The 19690-nt window shown below is 37.1% G+C and overlaps 1 protein-coding gene across 2 annotated transcripts in view; it reads right to left on the bottom strand.

Moving 5' to 3' along the window:
- Nucleotides 1–19690, bottom strand: part of EPRS1 (glutamyl-prolyl-tRNA synthetase 1) — an 84637-nt gene that overhangs the window by 37275 nt on the left and 27672 nt on the right. Inside the window, exons 9-17 of one of the 2 annotated variants that reach the window (XM_050761019.1) lie at nt 19015–19186; nt 16709–16942; nt 15722–15806; nt 15165–15224; nt 14842–14862; nt 7731–7841; nt 4055–4191; nt 2963–3170; nt 2134–2246 (exon numbers count right to left, since the gene is read on the bottom strand). In XM_050761019.1, the coding sequence (XP_050616976.1) occupies nt 2134–2246; nt 2963–3170; nt 4055–4191; nt 7731–7841; nt 14842–14862; nt 15165–15224; nt 15722–15806; nt 16709–16942; nt 19015–19186 (1141 nt within the window). The remainder of the gene's footprint in view (nt 1–2133; nt 2247–2962; nt 3171–4054; nt 4192–7730; nt 7842–14841; nt 14863–15164; nt 15225–15721; nt 15807–16708; nt 16943–19014; nt 19187–19690) is intronic. The other variant, XM_050761027.1, reaches the window with a different exon arrangement.

Genomic DNA, 19690 nt, shown 5'->3' with positions numbered 1-19690 from the left:
TATATCCAAAACAGCATTGCCGAGGTTACAAAGAGTTACATTCACGTTTTCTTCTAAGAGTTTTATAGTTTTAGCTCTTACATTTAGGTGTTTGATAAATGTTGAATTAAATTTTGTATATGATACAAACAGCACCCAACTTCACTCTTTTGTGTGTAGCTGTTCAGTTCTTCGTGTGTAGCTGTTCAGTTTTCAACTATTTGTTGAGAAGTTCAAAAACTTTCTAAGAATAAAATGAGAATCTACTCTGTTATTTTAGTTGGTGGTACCACCACCACTACGAAATACTTAAGGAGGGCTTAGTAACTATCAGGCACTGTGCTACACTGTATGCATGCATGAGCTTATTTGACTAAAGGAAATGTTATATTAAAATGAATAAGGTTACTCATATGATGAAAAAGCCACAAGGCCATTCCAGGAAAAGGCATCAAGTGCTTTAGAAAAGTCCCAGGCAATTTGGTACATATGTTAAACAGAAGGGATCAGGGAGAGAAAACTCCAACAGGTATGGCTCAAGAGACGCCATAACATGAAAAATCTTGCATGTCAAACTAAAAAGTTTAGCTTTTACCCTGAAACTAACAATATTTTTGTTTGTTTGTTTTGAGAGAGTCTTGCTCTGTCACCAAGGCTGGAGTGTGGTGGTGCAATTATAGTTCACTGTAACCTTGAACTCGTGGGCTCAAGCAATCCTCCTGTCTCACCCGCTTGAGCAGTGAGGATTACAGGTGTGTTTACCACTATGCCTGGTTAATTCTTTATTTATAATTTTTTGTAGAGACGGGGTCTCACTATGTTACCCAGGCTGGTCTTGAACTCCTGGCCTCAAGTAATCCTCTTGCCTCAGTCTTGCAAAGTGCTGGGATTATAGGCATAAGTCATAGTGCCTGGCCAACTAATAGAGATTTCTTAACAGTAGAGGAATGTGATAAAACTGTTACTCTTAAATTTTCAGACTGGTGGGCATGTGAAAACTGAATAGGAAAATAGGAAAAGGATGAAATTGGAGGCAAGAAGATACTTGAGAGCCTATTTTGGCAATCAAGGAAGCAATGCTATAGCCTGAAATAAGGCAGAGCAGTGGATCCACAGAGATGGACTAGATGGGCAACACAAACAACAGAGTTTGTTGACTGAAAAAAGGGATGAAGGAGAAGAATAAATCAGAGATGACACCTAGATCCTGGAATTTTGAACACGTTGAGTTTGAAATGCTTGAAAGAATCTATTCAGAGATATCTAAAAGGCAGTTAGATTCACAAGACTAAATCTCAGAAGAGGCATTTTGACTACACAGTTACAGAGATACCGCTTAGAAAAATAGCAGAGACAAATAGAAAAGAAATAAAGGGACAAAAATTTACAAAGTTCTCCTTCTAATAATCCTATTATTTCATGGTTAAAAAAATACAAATATTGGTTATTTTTTTCCCTCTAAATGTACCGTTTGTACCATTTATCTAGTGAAAATACACTACAAAGAAAAAGATAATGGTAATAATTTTCACCCAAAGATAGGTAATATACAGTACTGAAATTTTGTTCTTTATACTTGGGCTGCAAGAAAGTTAATTACAAGTTGGTTTAGTTTCAGAAATGAATAATTTATCAATGTTCAATGCACGTGTTGTTTCAAAGATCCCTTGTTAAAATAAATTACTTAAGGCCAGGCGCAGTGGCTCACGCCTGCAATCCCAGCACTTTGGGAGGCTGAGACGGACAGATCACGAGGTCAGGAGATGAAGACCATCCTGGTTAACACAGTGAAACCCCGTCTCTACTAAAAATACAAAAAAATGAGCTGGTTGTGGTGGCGGATGTTTGTAGTCCTAGCTACTCAGGAGGCTGAGGCAGGAGAATGGCGTGAACCCGGGAGGCGGAGCTTGCAGTGAGCTGAGATTGTGCCACTGCACTCCAGCCTAGGTGACAGAGCGAGACTCCGTCTCAAAAAATAAATAAATACATTACTTTAAGTCTAAAATGTTAAATATAAAACAAAGAAAACTGAGAAAGAGACTGAGAAATAAAACTGTCAGGTACGTTATTTTAGTGAAAGTTCAATTTCTAAAATATCACTCACTATAATAACTTTAAGCATTTTCATTTAGATGTTCAGTTACATTTACTTACCTAACAGGTTCATAAGGTTGATCACATATGAAGAAACCTCTTCTCTGGAGTTGTATAATATCTCCTTTTTTCAAATCCTTCAGGCAGGGATCCCCTAGCATTAGTTCTTCATGCTGTAAAGATCATATAAAACCAAAGTACGCTTTCTCAAAATCAGAGTAGTAAAACAACTCTAAAATGCAAGCAGTTTCCACTAACTAAAATATTCCCATTTTAAACAGATATGTTAAGAAGCTTACTACTTGAGCACACACAATGAAATGGTGAAGTGTTAAAATAAATGACAATTCAATTTATCACATTTTTAAAAGTTAACCTTCATAAACTGGCCTCAAGAAACATTTTAAATAACTTGACTGGCATTACTGAAGAAATAATTTTCCTGCTATAAATATGAAATATGATGCAAGGAGCACATAACAGACTTAGCTGAAAGGCATGCTGGTGTAGCGCTTAAATACAAGGGTCAGATTTGAATCCCAACTCTACTATTTACTGTTTGTCCTCAGGTAAGTTACTTAACCTCACTGTGCTTCAGTTTCTATCATCTATAAAATGGAAACATTACTTACATCTTTTTTTATTTTATTTTTTTTTGGTAGAGCCTGTTGCCCAGGCTGGTCTTGAACTCCTGAGCTCAAGCAATCCACCCACCTTAGCCTCCCAAAGTGCTAGGATTATAGGCATGAGCCACCATGCTCAATTTACATCTTTTGATTTAAATAAAATTCTACACATCTTATCCATTTTATCTGAGGATCCGAAATATATAAAATTTAATTCTAAAGAAAAATTTAAAAGATGAAATATGGTTTCTTTGGAAGGTTACCTTACTGTTCTTGTTGACATACTGCTTAAAGTCCTCATCTTTTCCTAGCACTGGCTTTGTGATCAAGTGCTCATAAGTGACACAGATTGCTGGAACAGGAGGAGCATGTGTAGTTTCTGCAAGCCAAGTGATCTTAGTGGTTTTCTTGTAGTCCTTGTTTTCCAAATTCAGCTTTGCATCAAGAGATATGATTTTTCCATCTGTATTTCTAGATAAAAGATTAAAAGTATTCAAAGAAATATTAACCACAGCTGCCATAAATTCACTATTTTATTCTATAATTATTTTATATTATTATAAAATAGTTTGTTTTATTTTGTAATAAATGGATAAGAAATTTTCTTTGGAAAAATTCCAAATTAAACATTTATTTGAGCTTCTAATATGCCAGACATATACTGGTTAATAGATAAATACAACATAATCACTGCCATTGAGATACTAATAATCAACTAGAGAACAGATTCACATATAATTGATGAGGAACATGTAAATATTTATTAACTTAAAGTCACCTGCATTAAGCATTATAAAATCTGAATTACTATGTTTAAAAACATCTGGCAGTTACTTGCGATCATATGTAATAACAACGCAATTAAGATTTCCGAGTTTGCATAAATCAATCTTCAGCATACTATGTTTCATTTACAGAATCTGAAGATCAAATTCGTAAGTGTAGCACACTATAGTAACTAGAAAGTCAAGTTCATTATTAACCAATTTTAAAGTAAATTTTAGTATAAAGATTATCTTATACATATAAATTCTGTCTAAAAGATCCCCATATCAGGCAACTGTATAGAGTCCCTTTTTATCATGTAATTTCTCATTAAAGCATTACAACTATTTTTTATATCCAGATGTAGTAATTTTCATCACCACAAATAAAAGACATCTTGATAGCCTGTTAATAAACTGAAGCATATATGGAAAAAAACTTAATTTGTGTCCAGAATTTGCAGTAGCTACGTCTGGCAGATTTACTAGTCAGTAACATGTATAGGTCTGAATTTGATAATGTTTAATAAGTAAATACAAATAAAATGCTTTTCTCCCATGTTTATTTGAAAACAAACAAGAAGTTCTTACTTGTGTATTTTTGTAATGTTGAGGTTGCCCCAATTTATAAATGTAACCATCTCACCCTCTGAAAAAGTCTCTGCATCAGCACCTTCAACAAAAACTTTGGGACTATACCACACAGGCTTCAAGCCAACCTCAGGATTCTGATTGACAAAGAAAAGCAGAGTGTCTGTTGAAACAACAACTTATTGAACCCAGTATGCAAATTTATAAATTCATTCTATTTTTTAACCACACAAAAGTCTTCTGTGTTACTAAACTGTTAGCAGTTCATTGCTGTATTAGGAAGAAAACGCTTTACTCTTTCTCCATCTATGTATTTTAACATAAACATATTCCCAATTCTGTTCTTACCATTTAAACAATACATACTCGGACTCAGTAGAAATTAACAGTTTGAATTCCAGCTCTGTGACATCAGATCAGCAACCTGACCACTAATATTAATGAAATTAGATGAGGTAGCCTGCCCCTAAGATTACTTCCAGCCTAAAAGAATCATTCATTGATTTCATAGCTAAGACAGTATAATTTATCACTTAGTATCTCTTCAACTAGAATCTGCTTCCTATCCTTAGAATCTCACTGCTTCGCCAGGTGCGGTGGTTCACACCTGTAATCCCAGCACTTTGGGAGGACGAGGTGGGCAGAGCACGAGGTCAGGAGATTGAGACCATCCTGCCTAACATGGTGAAAACCCGTCTCTACCAAAAATACAAAAAGTTAACAGGGCATGGTGGCTCATGCCTGTAGTCCCAGCTACTTGGGAGGGCTGAGGCAGGAAAATCACTTGAACCTGGGAGGCAGAGGCTGCAGTGAGCCAAGATTGCACCACAGCACTGCAGCCTGGGTGACAGAGCGAGACTCCGTCCCCAAAAAATAAATAAATAAAAGATTCTCACTGCTTCTGCAGCAAAAGAGAAAATAAGTCATTCCTGACCAGTGGCTATGGGACATTATAGGACAACAGATGCCACCTGGAGGAAATTATGGACCTTTCAGATTTTAGAAGACAAACTTTAAAGAAAGTATTATCTATATAGATATAGATAAGTAAATTTTCTGCCTTTCCAGTGTGTATGATATGGAAAGAAAAAGAGATGAGGAGAATAAAAAGTGCCATAATTTCAGTTTTTACTTGGCAGAATTTTTTTTAAAAAAGTGCAAGAAGGCCTTTTGAAATAAACATTAACCAGCATGTGTTTAACAACTGTTCAATGAATTCACCAATGCATTTGAGAAAAATCAGTATGTTTTAACAACCAATAACATATTAAGCTTAGAATAGAATACTAACAGGCTAAATATAAAACACTTTGCGAGGGAAATGTCATATGAAAATTCCACAGAGCAAACTGAGCAATCCAGTCACAATTTAAGAGTGTGCTTCCTTAACAATTAGTTCTTATTTTTAGCAATGAGCAGTACTTAGTAATTTAATTTTTTAAATTTTATTTGAGGTAGAGTCTTGCTCAGTCACCCAGGCTGGAATGCAGTGGTATAGTTATAGCTTACCGCAGCCTTGAACTCCTGAGCTCAAGTGATCCACCTACCTCTGAGATTACAGGCAGGAACCATAATGCCTGGCTAATTTTTTAATTTTTCGTAGAGACAGAGTCTTGCTACATTGACCAAGCTGGTCTCGAACTCCTGGCCTCAAATGATCTTCCCACCTCCACCTCTCAAAGTGCTAGGATTACAGGCATGAGCCCCCAGCCTAGTAATTTAATCTAACCTATCTGACTACAACTGTCATTTTAAAAAATAAGCACTCTTCAAAAACTTTTATTCTCATGATTCAAATTTTAAAATATTCAGTATGCTTCAGATTTATGCTAACTGTACAGTAGGTGATATGGCAGATCAGATACTGCTACTTACCTGGTCAAAACAATCAGATGTAAAGAAAGGCAAACCCAAATCAATCAAGTAAACGCACACCCCAAATCTTACTAGGATTCAAATCTTTCAAATTAAAAAGTAGCTAATGACATACATGGGGAGATAATCAATCATATAAGGCTACAATTTAGAACATGTGTAGCTCTTTGCAATGCATATCATCTTATATGTAGGTTAGTTTACCAACATAGTTATAAGCTTGGTTACTAGTATATGAGTTAGTCTGTGAACGTAATTTTCAGTATATAATAAAGTTTTTTATAGACAATTTGTAAAAGCTGAAATAAAAGAACTCTTTCACCAGCCTACACAACATGGTGAAACGCTATCTCTACAAACACCAGCCTGGGCAACATGGTGTAACCCTGTCTCTACAAAAAAGTACAAAAATGAGCCAGGTGTGGTGGCATGAACCTGTAGTCCCAGATATTCAGGATGCTGAGGTGGAAGGATCACTTGAGCCCAAGACAGAGGATGCAGTGAGCTGAGATCATGCACCAGAGCAAGGATCATCTCAAAATTAAAAAAAAAAAAAACAAAAAAAAACTTGTTTTACTTCAACATTGTCAATTAAGCAGTCATAAGAATTTGGGATGACCATGGCTTAACAAAGAAGTACTCTATGGTACTTGTATTTAAGATTTCTATACAGGGCGGGGCACAGTGGCTCATGCCTGTAATCCCAGCATTTTGGGAGGACGAGGCAAGCAGATCATTTGAGGCCAGGAGTTCAAGACCAGCCTGGCCGCCAACATGGCAAAACCCTATCTCTACTAAAAATCCAAAAATTGCCAGGTGTAGTGGTGCACACCTGTAATCCCAGCTACTCAGGAGGCTAACGCATGAGAATCACTTGAACCCAGGAGGCAGAAGTTGCAGTGAGCCAGAATCATGCCACTGCACTCCAGCCTGGGCCACAAAGCGCAACTGTCTCAAAAAAAACAAAAAAAAAATTCTATTCAGAATTTAGATGGACACTTCACTTATACTTTCCAAACAGAGGAAATGGCAGTGTAAGAGACTCTGAAGTCAAGCTGTGATTCCACAATAGTAGGTGTAATGTTTTGGCTTCAAGACAAAGGTGACAGTGAATACCCTAGTTAATAGAGAATGCGCCTCAGATTCCATATAAAGATAGGAGTTTGAATTATAACTCATCTTTCAGAATTACTCTAGGAAGAGATAAATTCTTATTACACACTAATATGCTAACTCTATAGAATAAAAAATAAGCACCAACTGAGCATAACAGTTCTGTGTGATGTAGTGTGGACTGTTACTAAAATAAACTTTTTTAAGGCAAAAAATCCACAAAAAGTTTTACTTCAGTTAGTGTCAAATCCCAACAAACAATGCTGAATAGAAAATCATCTCGGCCGGGCGCAGTGGCTCACGCCTGTAATTCCAGCACTTTGGGAGGCTGACGCAGGTGGATCATGATGTCAGGAGATTGAGATCAACCTGGCCAACATGGTGAAACCGTGTCTCTACTAAAAATGCAAAAATTAGCTAGGCGTGGTGGCGGGTACCTGTACTCCCAGCTATTCAGGAGGCTGAGGCAGGAGAATCGCTTGAACTCGGGAGGCAGAGGTTACAGTGAGCCAAGATCGCCCCACTGCACTCCAGCCTGGAGACACAGCGAGATTCCGTTTCAAAAAAAAATAAAGAAAAAGAAAATAATCTCAAAATCATGCCATTGCCATGAAAGCACATTTTCCTTTTTATTTCCTGCTCCTTCTTTTAACAGAGAAAAACACATGGGTGAAACTGTAAGAGTGACCTTTGGGTGTTTGGCTACTTCTTTCATCTCCTCCTGAGCTTCAGGTACATTCACTGGGATCACTTCTTTCTTCAGTAATGCAACATACCGTGGAGCCACTGGGTCAATAACCTGCAACAAATACATCCTCATGTTAAAACACTGAGATATCTTATAGAGCACCACAAATAAAATAAATAATAGCACAGGAATACTAACTGGTATTTTTGTTACTGCATTTACTAATTTTTTTTCATCTGTTAACTCTTTTCTGATATTTACCATCAAGCAGAAAAAAGAGAAACAACTGTAAACCAAGACTACACGAAGGATTTAGAATTCTTTCACAAGAATAGCTACTGGCAGGTGAAAAGAAACCAATTAAAGCATAATATTAGAGTTATTTTGAAAATAATTTTAAGATCTGATATTAGAAGGTAAGGAAAAGTTATCCAGTGGGGTTGTATCTTAATCCTAAAGGTAAATGTGACATTCAATTTTATAGTTTGGAGAAGTCCATTTTAAGAGAATACAGATATTTTTGTTTCAGTATTGTTTTATTTAATCAGGGTTAGGGTAACACATCACCGTCAAAAGCAGAACAGCATTCCGTCACTATAATAAGGCAATTCTATAGATTAAAAGTATAAATGGTATTTCTACTATATGCTATATATAGAGGCCACTATATATAGACCAATATATTCTCAGTATATTCCCAGTACCTAGCTAGGGCCTGTCTCATATAGGTTATCAATAAATATTTGCAGATTGACTGAATAAATGGTCATACACATTATGCTCCAACCTATTCTACTTCCAAATCACTAGTAGCATCCCCTTCTGGAGCTGATGTATTTTTCTCACTTCACGGTTCAGTGTAAAATTAGTCATGATGACCAATCACAAGAGCAATGTTTAGACACTATATATAAAGCACATGTGAGAAAAATATATATGAAAGCAAACAAAGAGCTAAGTAATACAAGTTATTTTTTCTCATTAGAAGAATGCAGAAAATGGTGGTATAATTAAATTTGTTTTTATTTTTCCATTGTTACCATTATTGGGTCGGTTTTTTGTCAGTGTCGAAGGTAGTTTTCAGCTTCTGAAAAGAATATCGTGGAAATTCTGAATGAACTCAGAGAGGAAGCCATCGTCAGAGAGGTCATTCATGCAAAGTTTGAAAAGCTACTGAACTTCTCCTCATCTGCTAATCCTCATCTGCTTATATTTCATGCTAATACTAAATCAGTACCAGCCTTTCTCAAGTTTACTGTTTCACTCCTTCCTCGAGGCTTAAAGGTCATTCTTACCAGTTAAGGATTTCCCCTTTCAGCTTCTACTGGGCTGGAATAATCAAAGATTTAATTCGTGACTGGCTACTCAGCTCAGTATTTAAGTCAGTAAGATACAATTTCTTTAAAAAAGCTGAAACTAGACAACCCTGCCCGAGAAACTTAGTTCATTGCAGCTGCTTCCTCAGCTGATAAAAGGAACAGAAGAATGTTTCCTATACTTGACTAATTTTAATCATCACTTGGGGCAGTTGTCAGCACAGATTCTGAGACAACTTACCCCCCAAAAAATGGTAATTTTAATGGTCTGAAGTAAATTTCAGAAATCTAATTTTTAACAAGCATTCCATAGGATGGTTAGGATCAGGCATATTTGGAAAACTTGGATTAAAAGACTTAAAAGGTATTTTTAGCTCTAAAAATATGCAATTCTAAAAATCTCTGGATCAGTGGTTTTCAAATTACGCCAGAGTCCTAAAGATTTCAAAGAGGTGCCCTGGTAGCACTAAGTGGAGGTGGAAGGACCAGAGGGCCTCCTGATCCCCTTCACATACTTCAACCAGAACAGCTATGTTTTTGTTTTATTTATTGGGGTTTAATCCTGGTAGCATTAGGTGGAGGGGGAAGGACCAGAGAGCCTCCAGATTCCCTTCACATACTTCAACCAGAACGGCTATGTTTTTGTTTTATTTATTGGGGTTTAATTTTCAAGAAAACTTTCACTGGAAGGAAGTCTCCTTATTTGCAGAGTAGGGAGAGAAGTCTCCACATACTTTATTAGCTGGGAACAGATGCAAGGGGGTTGAGATGCGAGTTGGGAAAAACTATATTATACTACTGAAATACACACATTTTAAAACTAAAGCAGTCAATGAGGGTTCATAGAGATTGATAATAGCTCTAAAGTGAACATCTTAAACCTGTGACTCTTCTGCCTTGACTGAAAAGTTAAAATCTTAACACTTAAGTAAAAGCAAGAAGAAAATTAGTGAGGCTAATGCAAAGTAAGCTCTTGAAATGTCTCCTACCTCTATCAAGGAAAAAACTATTTATAGATATATTCTATTTAACTATGATACAGAAAAATAAAGTACTAAATTCCTATCAAGATGAAAACTCAGGCTAAGAAAAAAAGGATCATGGTATTGTCGAAGGGATACTGTGATAACTAATCACACGTCTCCTTTCCCGTCATCCATTTCTCCCTTTTCTTTACCCTGTACAGTTCACTCCTAAAATAAGGCTCTTTCTCCAAAGAATCATGCAAACAAATCTAGCTAATTTTTTTTAAACAGAAGCTGCTTTAAAAAAAAAAAAAAAGCTAAGTTAGTTAAGAGTAGGAGAATGTCCAAAGAATGATGATTTAGCTCTGCCAGTAACATTTAACTTCACAACTCCATGGTGCTAAATTTTGTTAACCGATGCTTCACTTAAATCTTACCTGCAGAGCTTGAGAAGAAAGACAGAGCAAGCTAGAAAACAACAAAGCAGTAATTAGAGGTTGAGAGTGCCATGAACTCTAAATAAGAGGGATATGTACCTTAAGAGTTGAAGGGAATGGGTTTCAGTGTATGAAGACATCATAAAGGTCAGCAATAGAAACAAAAAGTAATGATCAGAATGATTTCCTTTTCACTACCAGTTGTCTAAAAACAATACTATGTTTTAAAGACAGTGTTTAATGATTAAAGATCTCGCAGGATTTAAGAGAAAAAGCAGAATGAAAATACTCATCAACTTTCACCCTTTCCCAACTGCCCACTTAAAAGAAATAAAAGGTTTTGTTTTGTTTAAAGGCACAAATCCAGAAGGATTAATATAATAAAAGAAGAGAAGGCTGGGCACGATGGCTCACGCCTGTAATCCCAGCACTTTGGGAGGCCGAAGTGGGCGGATCACCTGAGGTCAGGAGTTCGAGACCAGCCTGACCAACATGGTGAAACCCTGTCTCTACTAAAAATACAAAATTAGCCAGGCATGGTGGCGGGAACATGTAATCCCAGCTACTTGGGAGGCTGAGGCAGGAGAATTGCTTGAACCCAGGAGGCGGAGGTTGAAGTGAGCTGAGATTGCACCACTGCACTCTAGCCTGGGCAACAAAGCGAGACTCCATCTCAAAAAAAAAAAAAAAAAAAAAAAAAAAAAGAAGAGATAACAGCAACAAAATTCTGGACGCTGAAAACACAGAAGCATCCCCTCTCCACTTCATATAACCAGGCAACAGCCTCTCCCCTCCTTGACAAAAGAATGGAAGTTTACTCTGTGAATAAGAGGGTATCTAGATCCTGGCAGATACCAGAAAGAGCCAAAGGAAAGGGTACTGCACGAGAGACAAGAGGAATAAGTGAATGTATGATAGTAGATGTATAAAACCCTCAGCAGTCTTCCCCCATTTGACTCCAAAACCTGGCAGCCAGGTCTTCACACTTCAGGAAGGCGATTCAATGAAGCCCCTCTGGGAAAACTGCCTAATCCTTGAGAAAAGATATAAAATTACTGACATGGAATTTCTCCAACAAACTAGCCCAGCCAGATCATTGTACAGCGAAGCTCAGTTGAAAGCCCAACTCTCATTCTTCAGGCTTCCAATCACTCTTTATTTCCCCACATTAAACATAAGCAGATAACCAAGGCTCTAACCAGACATCTGAGAAATGCCTTTAATGTGAAAGAAACCAAAATAAACAAACTGGGGAGAAGAGACACTACTCTGCAAAAAACCCTACTAGTAATACCATGAAATAAGAATAGAAAGTTATTTTGAAAATTCAGAGAACAAGAGAAACACTGGAACTATAATAGCATAAATAAAATTCAACAGAAAGGTGAGAAGATAAAAATTAAGAAGATCTGTGATAAACCAAAAGACAAGAAGGAAAATAAGACAGAAAACAAAACGAGGGTACCAGTCCAGGAGGCCCAGCATCTTCCCAAGAAGAGTTCCAGAGAGAAGAAATACATAATAGAGAAGAAAGAAAAAGAATTTAAAGCCGGGCACAGTGGCACACACCTGTAATCCCAGCACTTTGGGAGACCGAGGCGGGTGGATCACGAGCTCAGGAGTTCAAGACCAGCTTGGCCAAGATGGTGAAACCCTGTCTCTACTAAAGCTACAAAACTTATCCAGGTGCGGTGGCAGGCACCTGTAATCTCAGCTACTCAGGAGGCTGAGGTAGTAGAATCACTTGAACCCGGGCAGCAGAGGTTGCAGTGAGCCAAGATCATGCCACTGCACTCTAGCCTGGGTGACAGAATGAGACTCCATCTCAGAAAAAAATAAAACAAAAGAGAAAAGACAAGACACGAGAAAGAAAATAAATGACGGAAAGGGAGAGGGAAAGGGAGAGAATTCAAGAAAATTTCCCAGAACTGAAGGAATGAGTTTCCAGACTGGAAGCCATATGTTCTTCCAATGGATGTGGATGAAAACAGACCCTCACCATGGCCTATCATCATGAAATTTCAGACAAAAAACACAGGTCAGATACAAGGTTTCAAAAATTTTCTTCATCCCATGCTCCCCTTGTCAGGGAGCTACCAGAGGTATACAGTAGGACTGAGTGTCCAAAGAATGATGTATTACCTTCAGGAAAGCAAGAAGGTAATATAAAAAAAAGAAGATCCAAGAACAGGGCAATGTTCTGTAATGTCCATTATAGAACAAAAGCAAAGGGAATCCCTAGGAAGATGAAGAGACCTAGGAAGACAGCTGTGCCTCAGAAGCCAATGGGCCATGAATCCAAATCAGGTTACAGAGCAGCACAGAAGCCTCTGGCAGAGATGTCTCCAAAATGAAACTCAAAGTACACCTAAGGCATCTGAATATCTTGGTGGGAAATTTCCACATCTTGTGGAGACAGATTTTCTTAGAAAACTACGCAGGGGTGCTGGGCGTGGTGGCTCATGCCTGTAATCCCAGAACTTTGGGAGGCTGAGGTGGGCGGATCACGAGGTCAGGAGTTCCAGACCAGCCTGGCTAACATGGCGAAATCCCATCTCTACTAAAAATACAAAAATTAGCTGGGCGTGGTGGTGGACGCCTGTAATTCCAGCTACTCGGGAGGCTGAGGCAGGAGAATCGTTTGAACCCGGGAGGTAGAGGTTGCAGTGAGCCCAAATCATGCCATTGCACTCCAGCCTGAGGCAAAAAAAAATTTTTTTTTTTTCTTTTGAGACAGGGTCTCACTCTGACACCCAGGCTGGATTGCAGTGGTGTGATCAGGGCTCACTACGGCCTGGATCTCCTGGGTTCAAGTGATCCTCCCACCTCAGCCTCCTGAGTAGCTGGAACTACAGGCATGCACCACACCAGGCCCAGCTAATTTTTTTTTTTTTGGAGAGATGGGGTCTCACTATGTTGTCTAGACTGGTCTCAAAATCCCAGGCTCCGGCGATCCTCCTGCCTTGACCTTCCGAACTCCTGGGGTTAGAGGCATGAGAATCTGGCTTTTTTTTTTTTTAACAGAAAAACAAAAACAAAAAAAGAAAAATAAGCAAATGAGAGGGAGAGACAAAGCAAGACAATCAACTACAAGCAAACCAATAAGTTAGGAGAAAAAGGCCAAATTATTTATCTTCCATCATGGGAACTCAACTAATATGTCTAAACATAACTGAAAAAGTAGTGACATATATTTCATTCAGCAATATAAGCAATAGGCTGGGCACAGTGGCTCACGCCTGTAATCCCAGCACTTTGGGAGGCAGAGGCGGATGGATCACAAGGTCAGGGGTTTGAGACCAGCCTGGCCAACATGGTAAAACCCCATCTCTACTAAAAATACAAAATTTAGCCAGGCATGGTGGCACATGCCTGTAGTCCCAGCTACTTGAGAGACTGAGGCAGGAGAATCGCTTGAAACCGGGAGGCAGAGGTTGCAGTGAGCCTAGACTGCGCCATTGCACTGCAGCATGGGCGACAGAGCAAGACTCTGTCTCAAAAAAAAAAAAAAAAGAGAGAGAGAAAGAAATGTAAGTAATAAATACCAAAAGAACTATCTAGAAGAAATGAAAGTGTTTTCTCCAGGGAAACTATGAAAGAAGATGGAGGAATGTGTTATTCATCTTAACAGACCCTATAGAACTATTTGACTACAGTAAAATATATTTCAGATATCTGAAGTGTCCATGCTTAACTTTATTAAAACTTGAAATCATTAAAAATTGTATTGTTAATGAAAAGTACACCAACGTTAACTTTGCCAGCAAATTCTACTCATATTTATTATTAGTAACTGCAGCAACAGAAAGAACCAATTAACAATTCCTTTATGTATCAAAAACTAAACACGAAAGACCAAAATAAAACAAATTCAAGACACATGCGAAACAAGCAACTATTTCTTGAGGCAAGACATCAGCACCATCAAGCAGCAATCCCAAATAAGAATTTACAGAACACAATCACAGAAACCATAATTTAAAACATGGCATTTGAATGATTTGCCTTATTATAGTGTCCAAGCATCTGCTTTCCAATTAGTAATTAACAATGTCAATAGGCAGTGTTCCTCATTTGACTTTAAGAAACAGTTAAAAAAAAAAAAAAAAGCTGGATTCAGTAGGACAAAGGAACTGTAATTAATGAAACTTCAATACAACTCAATAAAATATATACTTTTAAAATTCTATGTCCTCTCAGCACACAAGGGAATGGGGTAGAATGGGGTTATCCCAATATTCCCTTTGGTACTAAGAAAACCAGAGGACATGGTTTTTAACACCAAGTCTTTTATATACATGTGATTGTGCTTCAAAGCCATATAACATCTCAGGTTTTAACATGTAATATGCTAAAAGCTATGTTTAAGGCAAATAAAAGCATTAAGTAATACCTTCTTACAGAGAGCTCGCAGCTTGAAAGCAGAAAAATGAAATGCAGAGTGTTCATAAAAAATTTAAGGAAAAAACTATTACTGTTCCCCATAATTCCAAGTTTGTTTGTTTCAATCACTGTTACTTATTTGGAATAGTTAATAGGCTTAATTAATGCTCTTCATGTATTTAAAAAAGGAAAACATTCCATTTTCCTGAAAGTCTGCAAAATGTTAATATTCTTCACAAACTTTTCTCTACCATGAGCACAGTAATGACTTCTACTTGTACATTATTTGGGACTTAGGCATGAAAAAAGAAGACAGAGAGTTAAAATATATACCTTTTTGTTAAACGCCCAGATTTTGTCCCACTCCATGTTCACAACTGAACGTGAGGAGCCCTAAAAAACAGTAACATGATTTTAAGGGCAAGAAGTATTAATTAGAACTTTACCTTTATTTCATGCTAAGCATGTTTAGAAAAAAAAAAAAAAAAAAAAAAAAAAAACCTCGATAAATACTTACAAGTTTACTTCTAGTGAAATGTAAAACTCAGTGTATACAAACTAATTTGGTTACCCTTAACAGTTCACTGCAAAGGTTCAGTCTACAGACTGGTCACAGTCAAGTCATATAATTCACTGCTAAAAATACTTCAGCTGCCTTAGTCCAAACCTAGCGTAGGAGTTTAGGACATTTTCAATTTTTCACTATTATAAGCAGTGATAAACTTTTTTTTTTTTTTTAAAGTTTGTTAGAAAAAAAAAAAATCTGCCCTTGGCTCGTAAGGCACAAACAAGGAATAGAAAGAACAATAGAGATAATAAAGACCAAAGGGACAGTAATAGAAGTACCTGAAATTTCAAACAGAGAAGCTGGAAAAGAAACTATAACGCACCTGAGCAGCAATAAACTGTTTCAGTCCTTCAACTGTCATCCCTCTTCTCAGTACACCACGAACCGTAGGAAATCTTGGGTCATCCCTGGAAATATGTACATTTTAAGTACCAGGGAAATGTTGTAATGTGTAGATGTGGAGAGTAGAAGATACTTAATGAATAATAAATTATATTGAGCTTGTTAAACATTTGGCTAAGAGCTGGTTATACGAATTAGGTAAATTGCAATACTAGTAAGCCCAAGTTCAAGGAACAGGATAACTGCTGACTTGTCAAATACTGCAGTAAAATAAATGCACTACTGGAAACAGTAGAAGCACATTTGGAAAAAAAGACACAATGGTGACATTTTCAAATATGGAAATCCCATGCATTAATACATTTTTATTTAACAAACATTTTCAAGGTCGCTATTCCACACAGGACCATGAGAATCAGAAAAAAGATGGTATCCTGTCATTCACAAATGAATGTACTTTATAAAGCCCTTTGGAATAAAACAAAATATATGTAGGAAATAAATATTTTGCAGGGATTTGCAAACCTCGGTAAGTATGCAGTAATACCCTTTTAATGGAGCTCAAGATAAACTTTTACATCTTCACTTCGACTCAAGGGTATTTTGACCTTCTTGGGACCTAGCCAAAAAAGAAAAACCTCAGCCTCAGTAGAGAATAGAGATCAGTAACCAAATACACCAATGACCAGAAAGTCAAAATTATTTTTCTATTAAATGCTAAGACCTGCAGAGGATGTGCCCTCATGTGTGTTTTTCATTTCATGATCCCCAGTGGGCACTCCATATTTGTGGCATTAAAACAAGAATGGGGAGCCCTAATGCACTGGTTGAGAAGAAGACAAGAATTCTATATGCCTATCCATTCCCCTTCGTCCCGATCACCTTCCCTATCTCTCAAGCAGTTTAAAAATCACTGATAACTACTACGTCCTTACTTCTTGTCAATTCTAAGTAACATTAAACATACCATCCATCTACTAGTCCTTCATTGACAAACCATGTGAGTTTTCTTTTGGATAGCACTGTGTTGTTGAGATTTAGCCGACTATATTCCCAAATATATGGTTTTCTTATGCCTAAAGCTTCAATAATCCAGTAAAACTGCTCATCTCTGTCATGGTATTCTGTTGTTCTCAGGGCATGCGTAACACCTTCGATGCTGTCAACTATGGGGCAGGCAAAATCATATGTTGGATAAACACTAGAAAAAAGAAAATAAAAATAAATAAAACATTTTACCCTTTCTCTCTTAGATTAGGCATTATAAACAACAATACTAATTTAAAATGTAATTCTTTACAAGTTAACAGATTCTTAAAAACCAAAAGGTTTTATGACTTATAATACTCAAAGTATATCAGAACATTATAAGCCTTTGAGAACAATGAGTCAGTTATCAACTTAGCAGTCAAACAAAAAAGCAAATTTGCAATTTAATACAAAATTAGGTATTGGTTTGGCAAACTGTATAATCATAATATTTCTGTAATGGCCAATGTACGGCATGGTAAGAAGCAATAAACAATACATGTAATAATTTTAAGGAAATTTAGCTTTTGAACATCTTTTTTTTTTTGAGACGGAGTCTCACTGTCTTCAGTAATCCCTTACTCAAGTAAATCCCTGAGAGTCTTAAAAGTAGTCAAACACACTCAAAAACAGTGCTCCATTCACTGTGTAAAAGAAAAAAAAAACAAAAACCGGTAACAGACCAGAAAATTATTACGTTAAAATTACATTTAAGATGAAATAGTCTTAAAAACAGTTTCTGACTAAGATAATGTATACAATTTATATGCAGTATCAATTTGAATTAAAAAAATATACATATTAGTGCAAATATGCTTTCTTTCTTTTTTTTGGAGACAGTTTCACTCTTTTACCAAGCCTAGAGTGCAGTGGTGCAATCTCAGCTCAGTGCCACCTCCGCCTCCTGGGTTCAAGTGATTCTCAGCCTCCCGAGTAGACAGGATTACAGGCATGTGCCACCACGCCTGGCTAATTTTTGTATTTTTTTTAAAGTAGAGATGGGGTTTCACCATGTTGGTCAGGCTGGTCTCAAACTCCTGGCCTCAAGCGATCCACCCGTCTAGGCCTCCCAAAGTGCTGGTATTACAGGCATGAGCCACTGCACCCAGCCAATGCTTTCCTTTTTGTTTATCTAGAGAAAGGGTTTCACTCTGTTGGTCGGGCTGGGGTGAAGTGGCATGATCACAACTTACTGTAACCTTGAACTCCTGGACTCAAGCAATCCTCTTGCCTCAGTCTTCCAAGTAGCTAGAACTACTGATGCATGCCACCATACCTGGCTAGTTTTTTTCTTTTTTAATTTATTTTTTTGGTAGAGACAGGTTCTTACTATGTTTCCCAGGCTGGTTTCAAACTCCCAGCCTCAAGAGCTCTTCCTGCCTCAGCCTCCCAAACTGTCGGCATTACAGGCATGAGCCACCGTGCCCAGCCATTATACATTGTAACCTTTAAGATACAACTTGATTAAGATACTATTGTATTATGCTTTGCGATTATTTGATACTGAAAATGTGTATCCAAAGTCACTTTTCCAAATGTACTTAAAGGATTTGCTTAGTAAAACAAGGAGTAATCCTGGTAAAAATAGTATGTATGCACATATAATTAACATGTGTTTGTCTATATATGGACAGACATGTCAGCACCCATGAGTTTAAAGTCAGTCACATCAGCTAACCAAGTAATCATTTACATTTACCATTCTTTTCAGAAGTTTTAATTCAGCATTTATGTGTAGTAGGCTTCTTCAAAGTATTAAAAAATATATTTTATGGTTTACTTTATAAAGTAGGCTTTTTTTTGGGAAAAGGTCCATTTAAAACGAAGATCTGTTAACCTACAAATCCACATAGAAAACTAATCTAAACACATGTTACTTTCTTGTATTGTTCATACTTCTGGAAGTCTTCAATATTATTACTTTTAGGAATCAATTTGTGCAAAGTAGACTCAAAGTTTATTACAGGAAGCAAAGTATCTTCATCTAAAGATATACATCGCAGTTTACCTAATCAATACAAAAAAAAGACTCAGGACTTTCACAGATACAAGTGATCTTAGAAATAATGTGGTATAACCTTAATTGACAGGTGAGTAAACAGCCCCTGAAAGGCCACCAGCCAGTTAACCCATGAATGAACAAAAGGCTAGGTTTCTTGACCATTTTGCTTCTACTCCATGTTTAGAGAAGATCAAAACAAAAGCACAGAAGGTCACCTAGCATATTGAAGGAGATATACTTACTTGTATTTATTTCCAGTTCTTGGATGTGGTTGAATTTTGCAGCGATAAAGGGTTGGATCTCTCATGCATCCATTGTTACTACTCATGTCAATTTTTGCTCGCAAACAACAGGACTGACCAAACTGGCTCCCTTTTTTCATTTCTTCCCACATTTGTAGGTTCTTCTCAATAGCTATAAAATGATAATTATATTACAGTTAACTCATCTGGTTAAATTGAAATTATTCTTATAGTGCTATAATTTGATATAAAATTTCATGTTCTTGTTTTATAACCACCCTGTGTTAGTTTAAAAACACTGTAATAGTTCCAGTATCCAGCACCAAGAGCAAATGCATCATTTTTTAATGAAAGATGTTTCACAATACATTTAGGAAATACAAATATGTTTTAGAAAAGATAACACTAATACATTCCACTCATGTAGTATTAATTAAGCATAAAAAAAAGTACAAGGCCTGAAGGCTCCGCTCACCGAGTGTTTCCCTTCCCATCATGGTACAACGGGCCAGCCCCTTTTCATCTCCCTCAAATTTAACATTCTACCTTTAAAGCAGAAGCGTTCTCTTCTTTTGCCACCTCATGCCTAAGGGACAGAATGGTTTGGTCTGGCCCTAAGGTCCCACAGGCATTGGCACTACAGCCCGTGCCTGTCTAAAGAACACATCTCAGGCTG

The sequence above is a fragment of the Macaca thibetana genome, chromosome 1 (genome assembly GCF_024542745.1).
Source record: "Macaca thibetana thibetana isolate TM-01 chromosome 1, ASM2454274v1, whole genome shotgun sequence".
NCBI classification, from domain to species: Eukaryota; Metazoa; Chordata; class Mammalia; order Primates; family Cercopithecidae; genus Macaca; species Macaca thibetana.
This window is presented reverse-complemented; position numbering and strand designations above follow the sequence as displayed.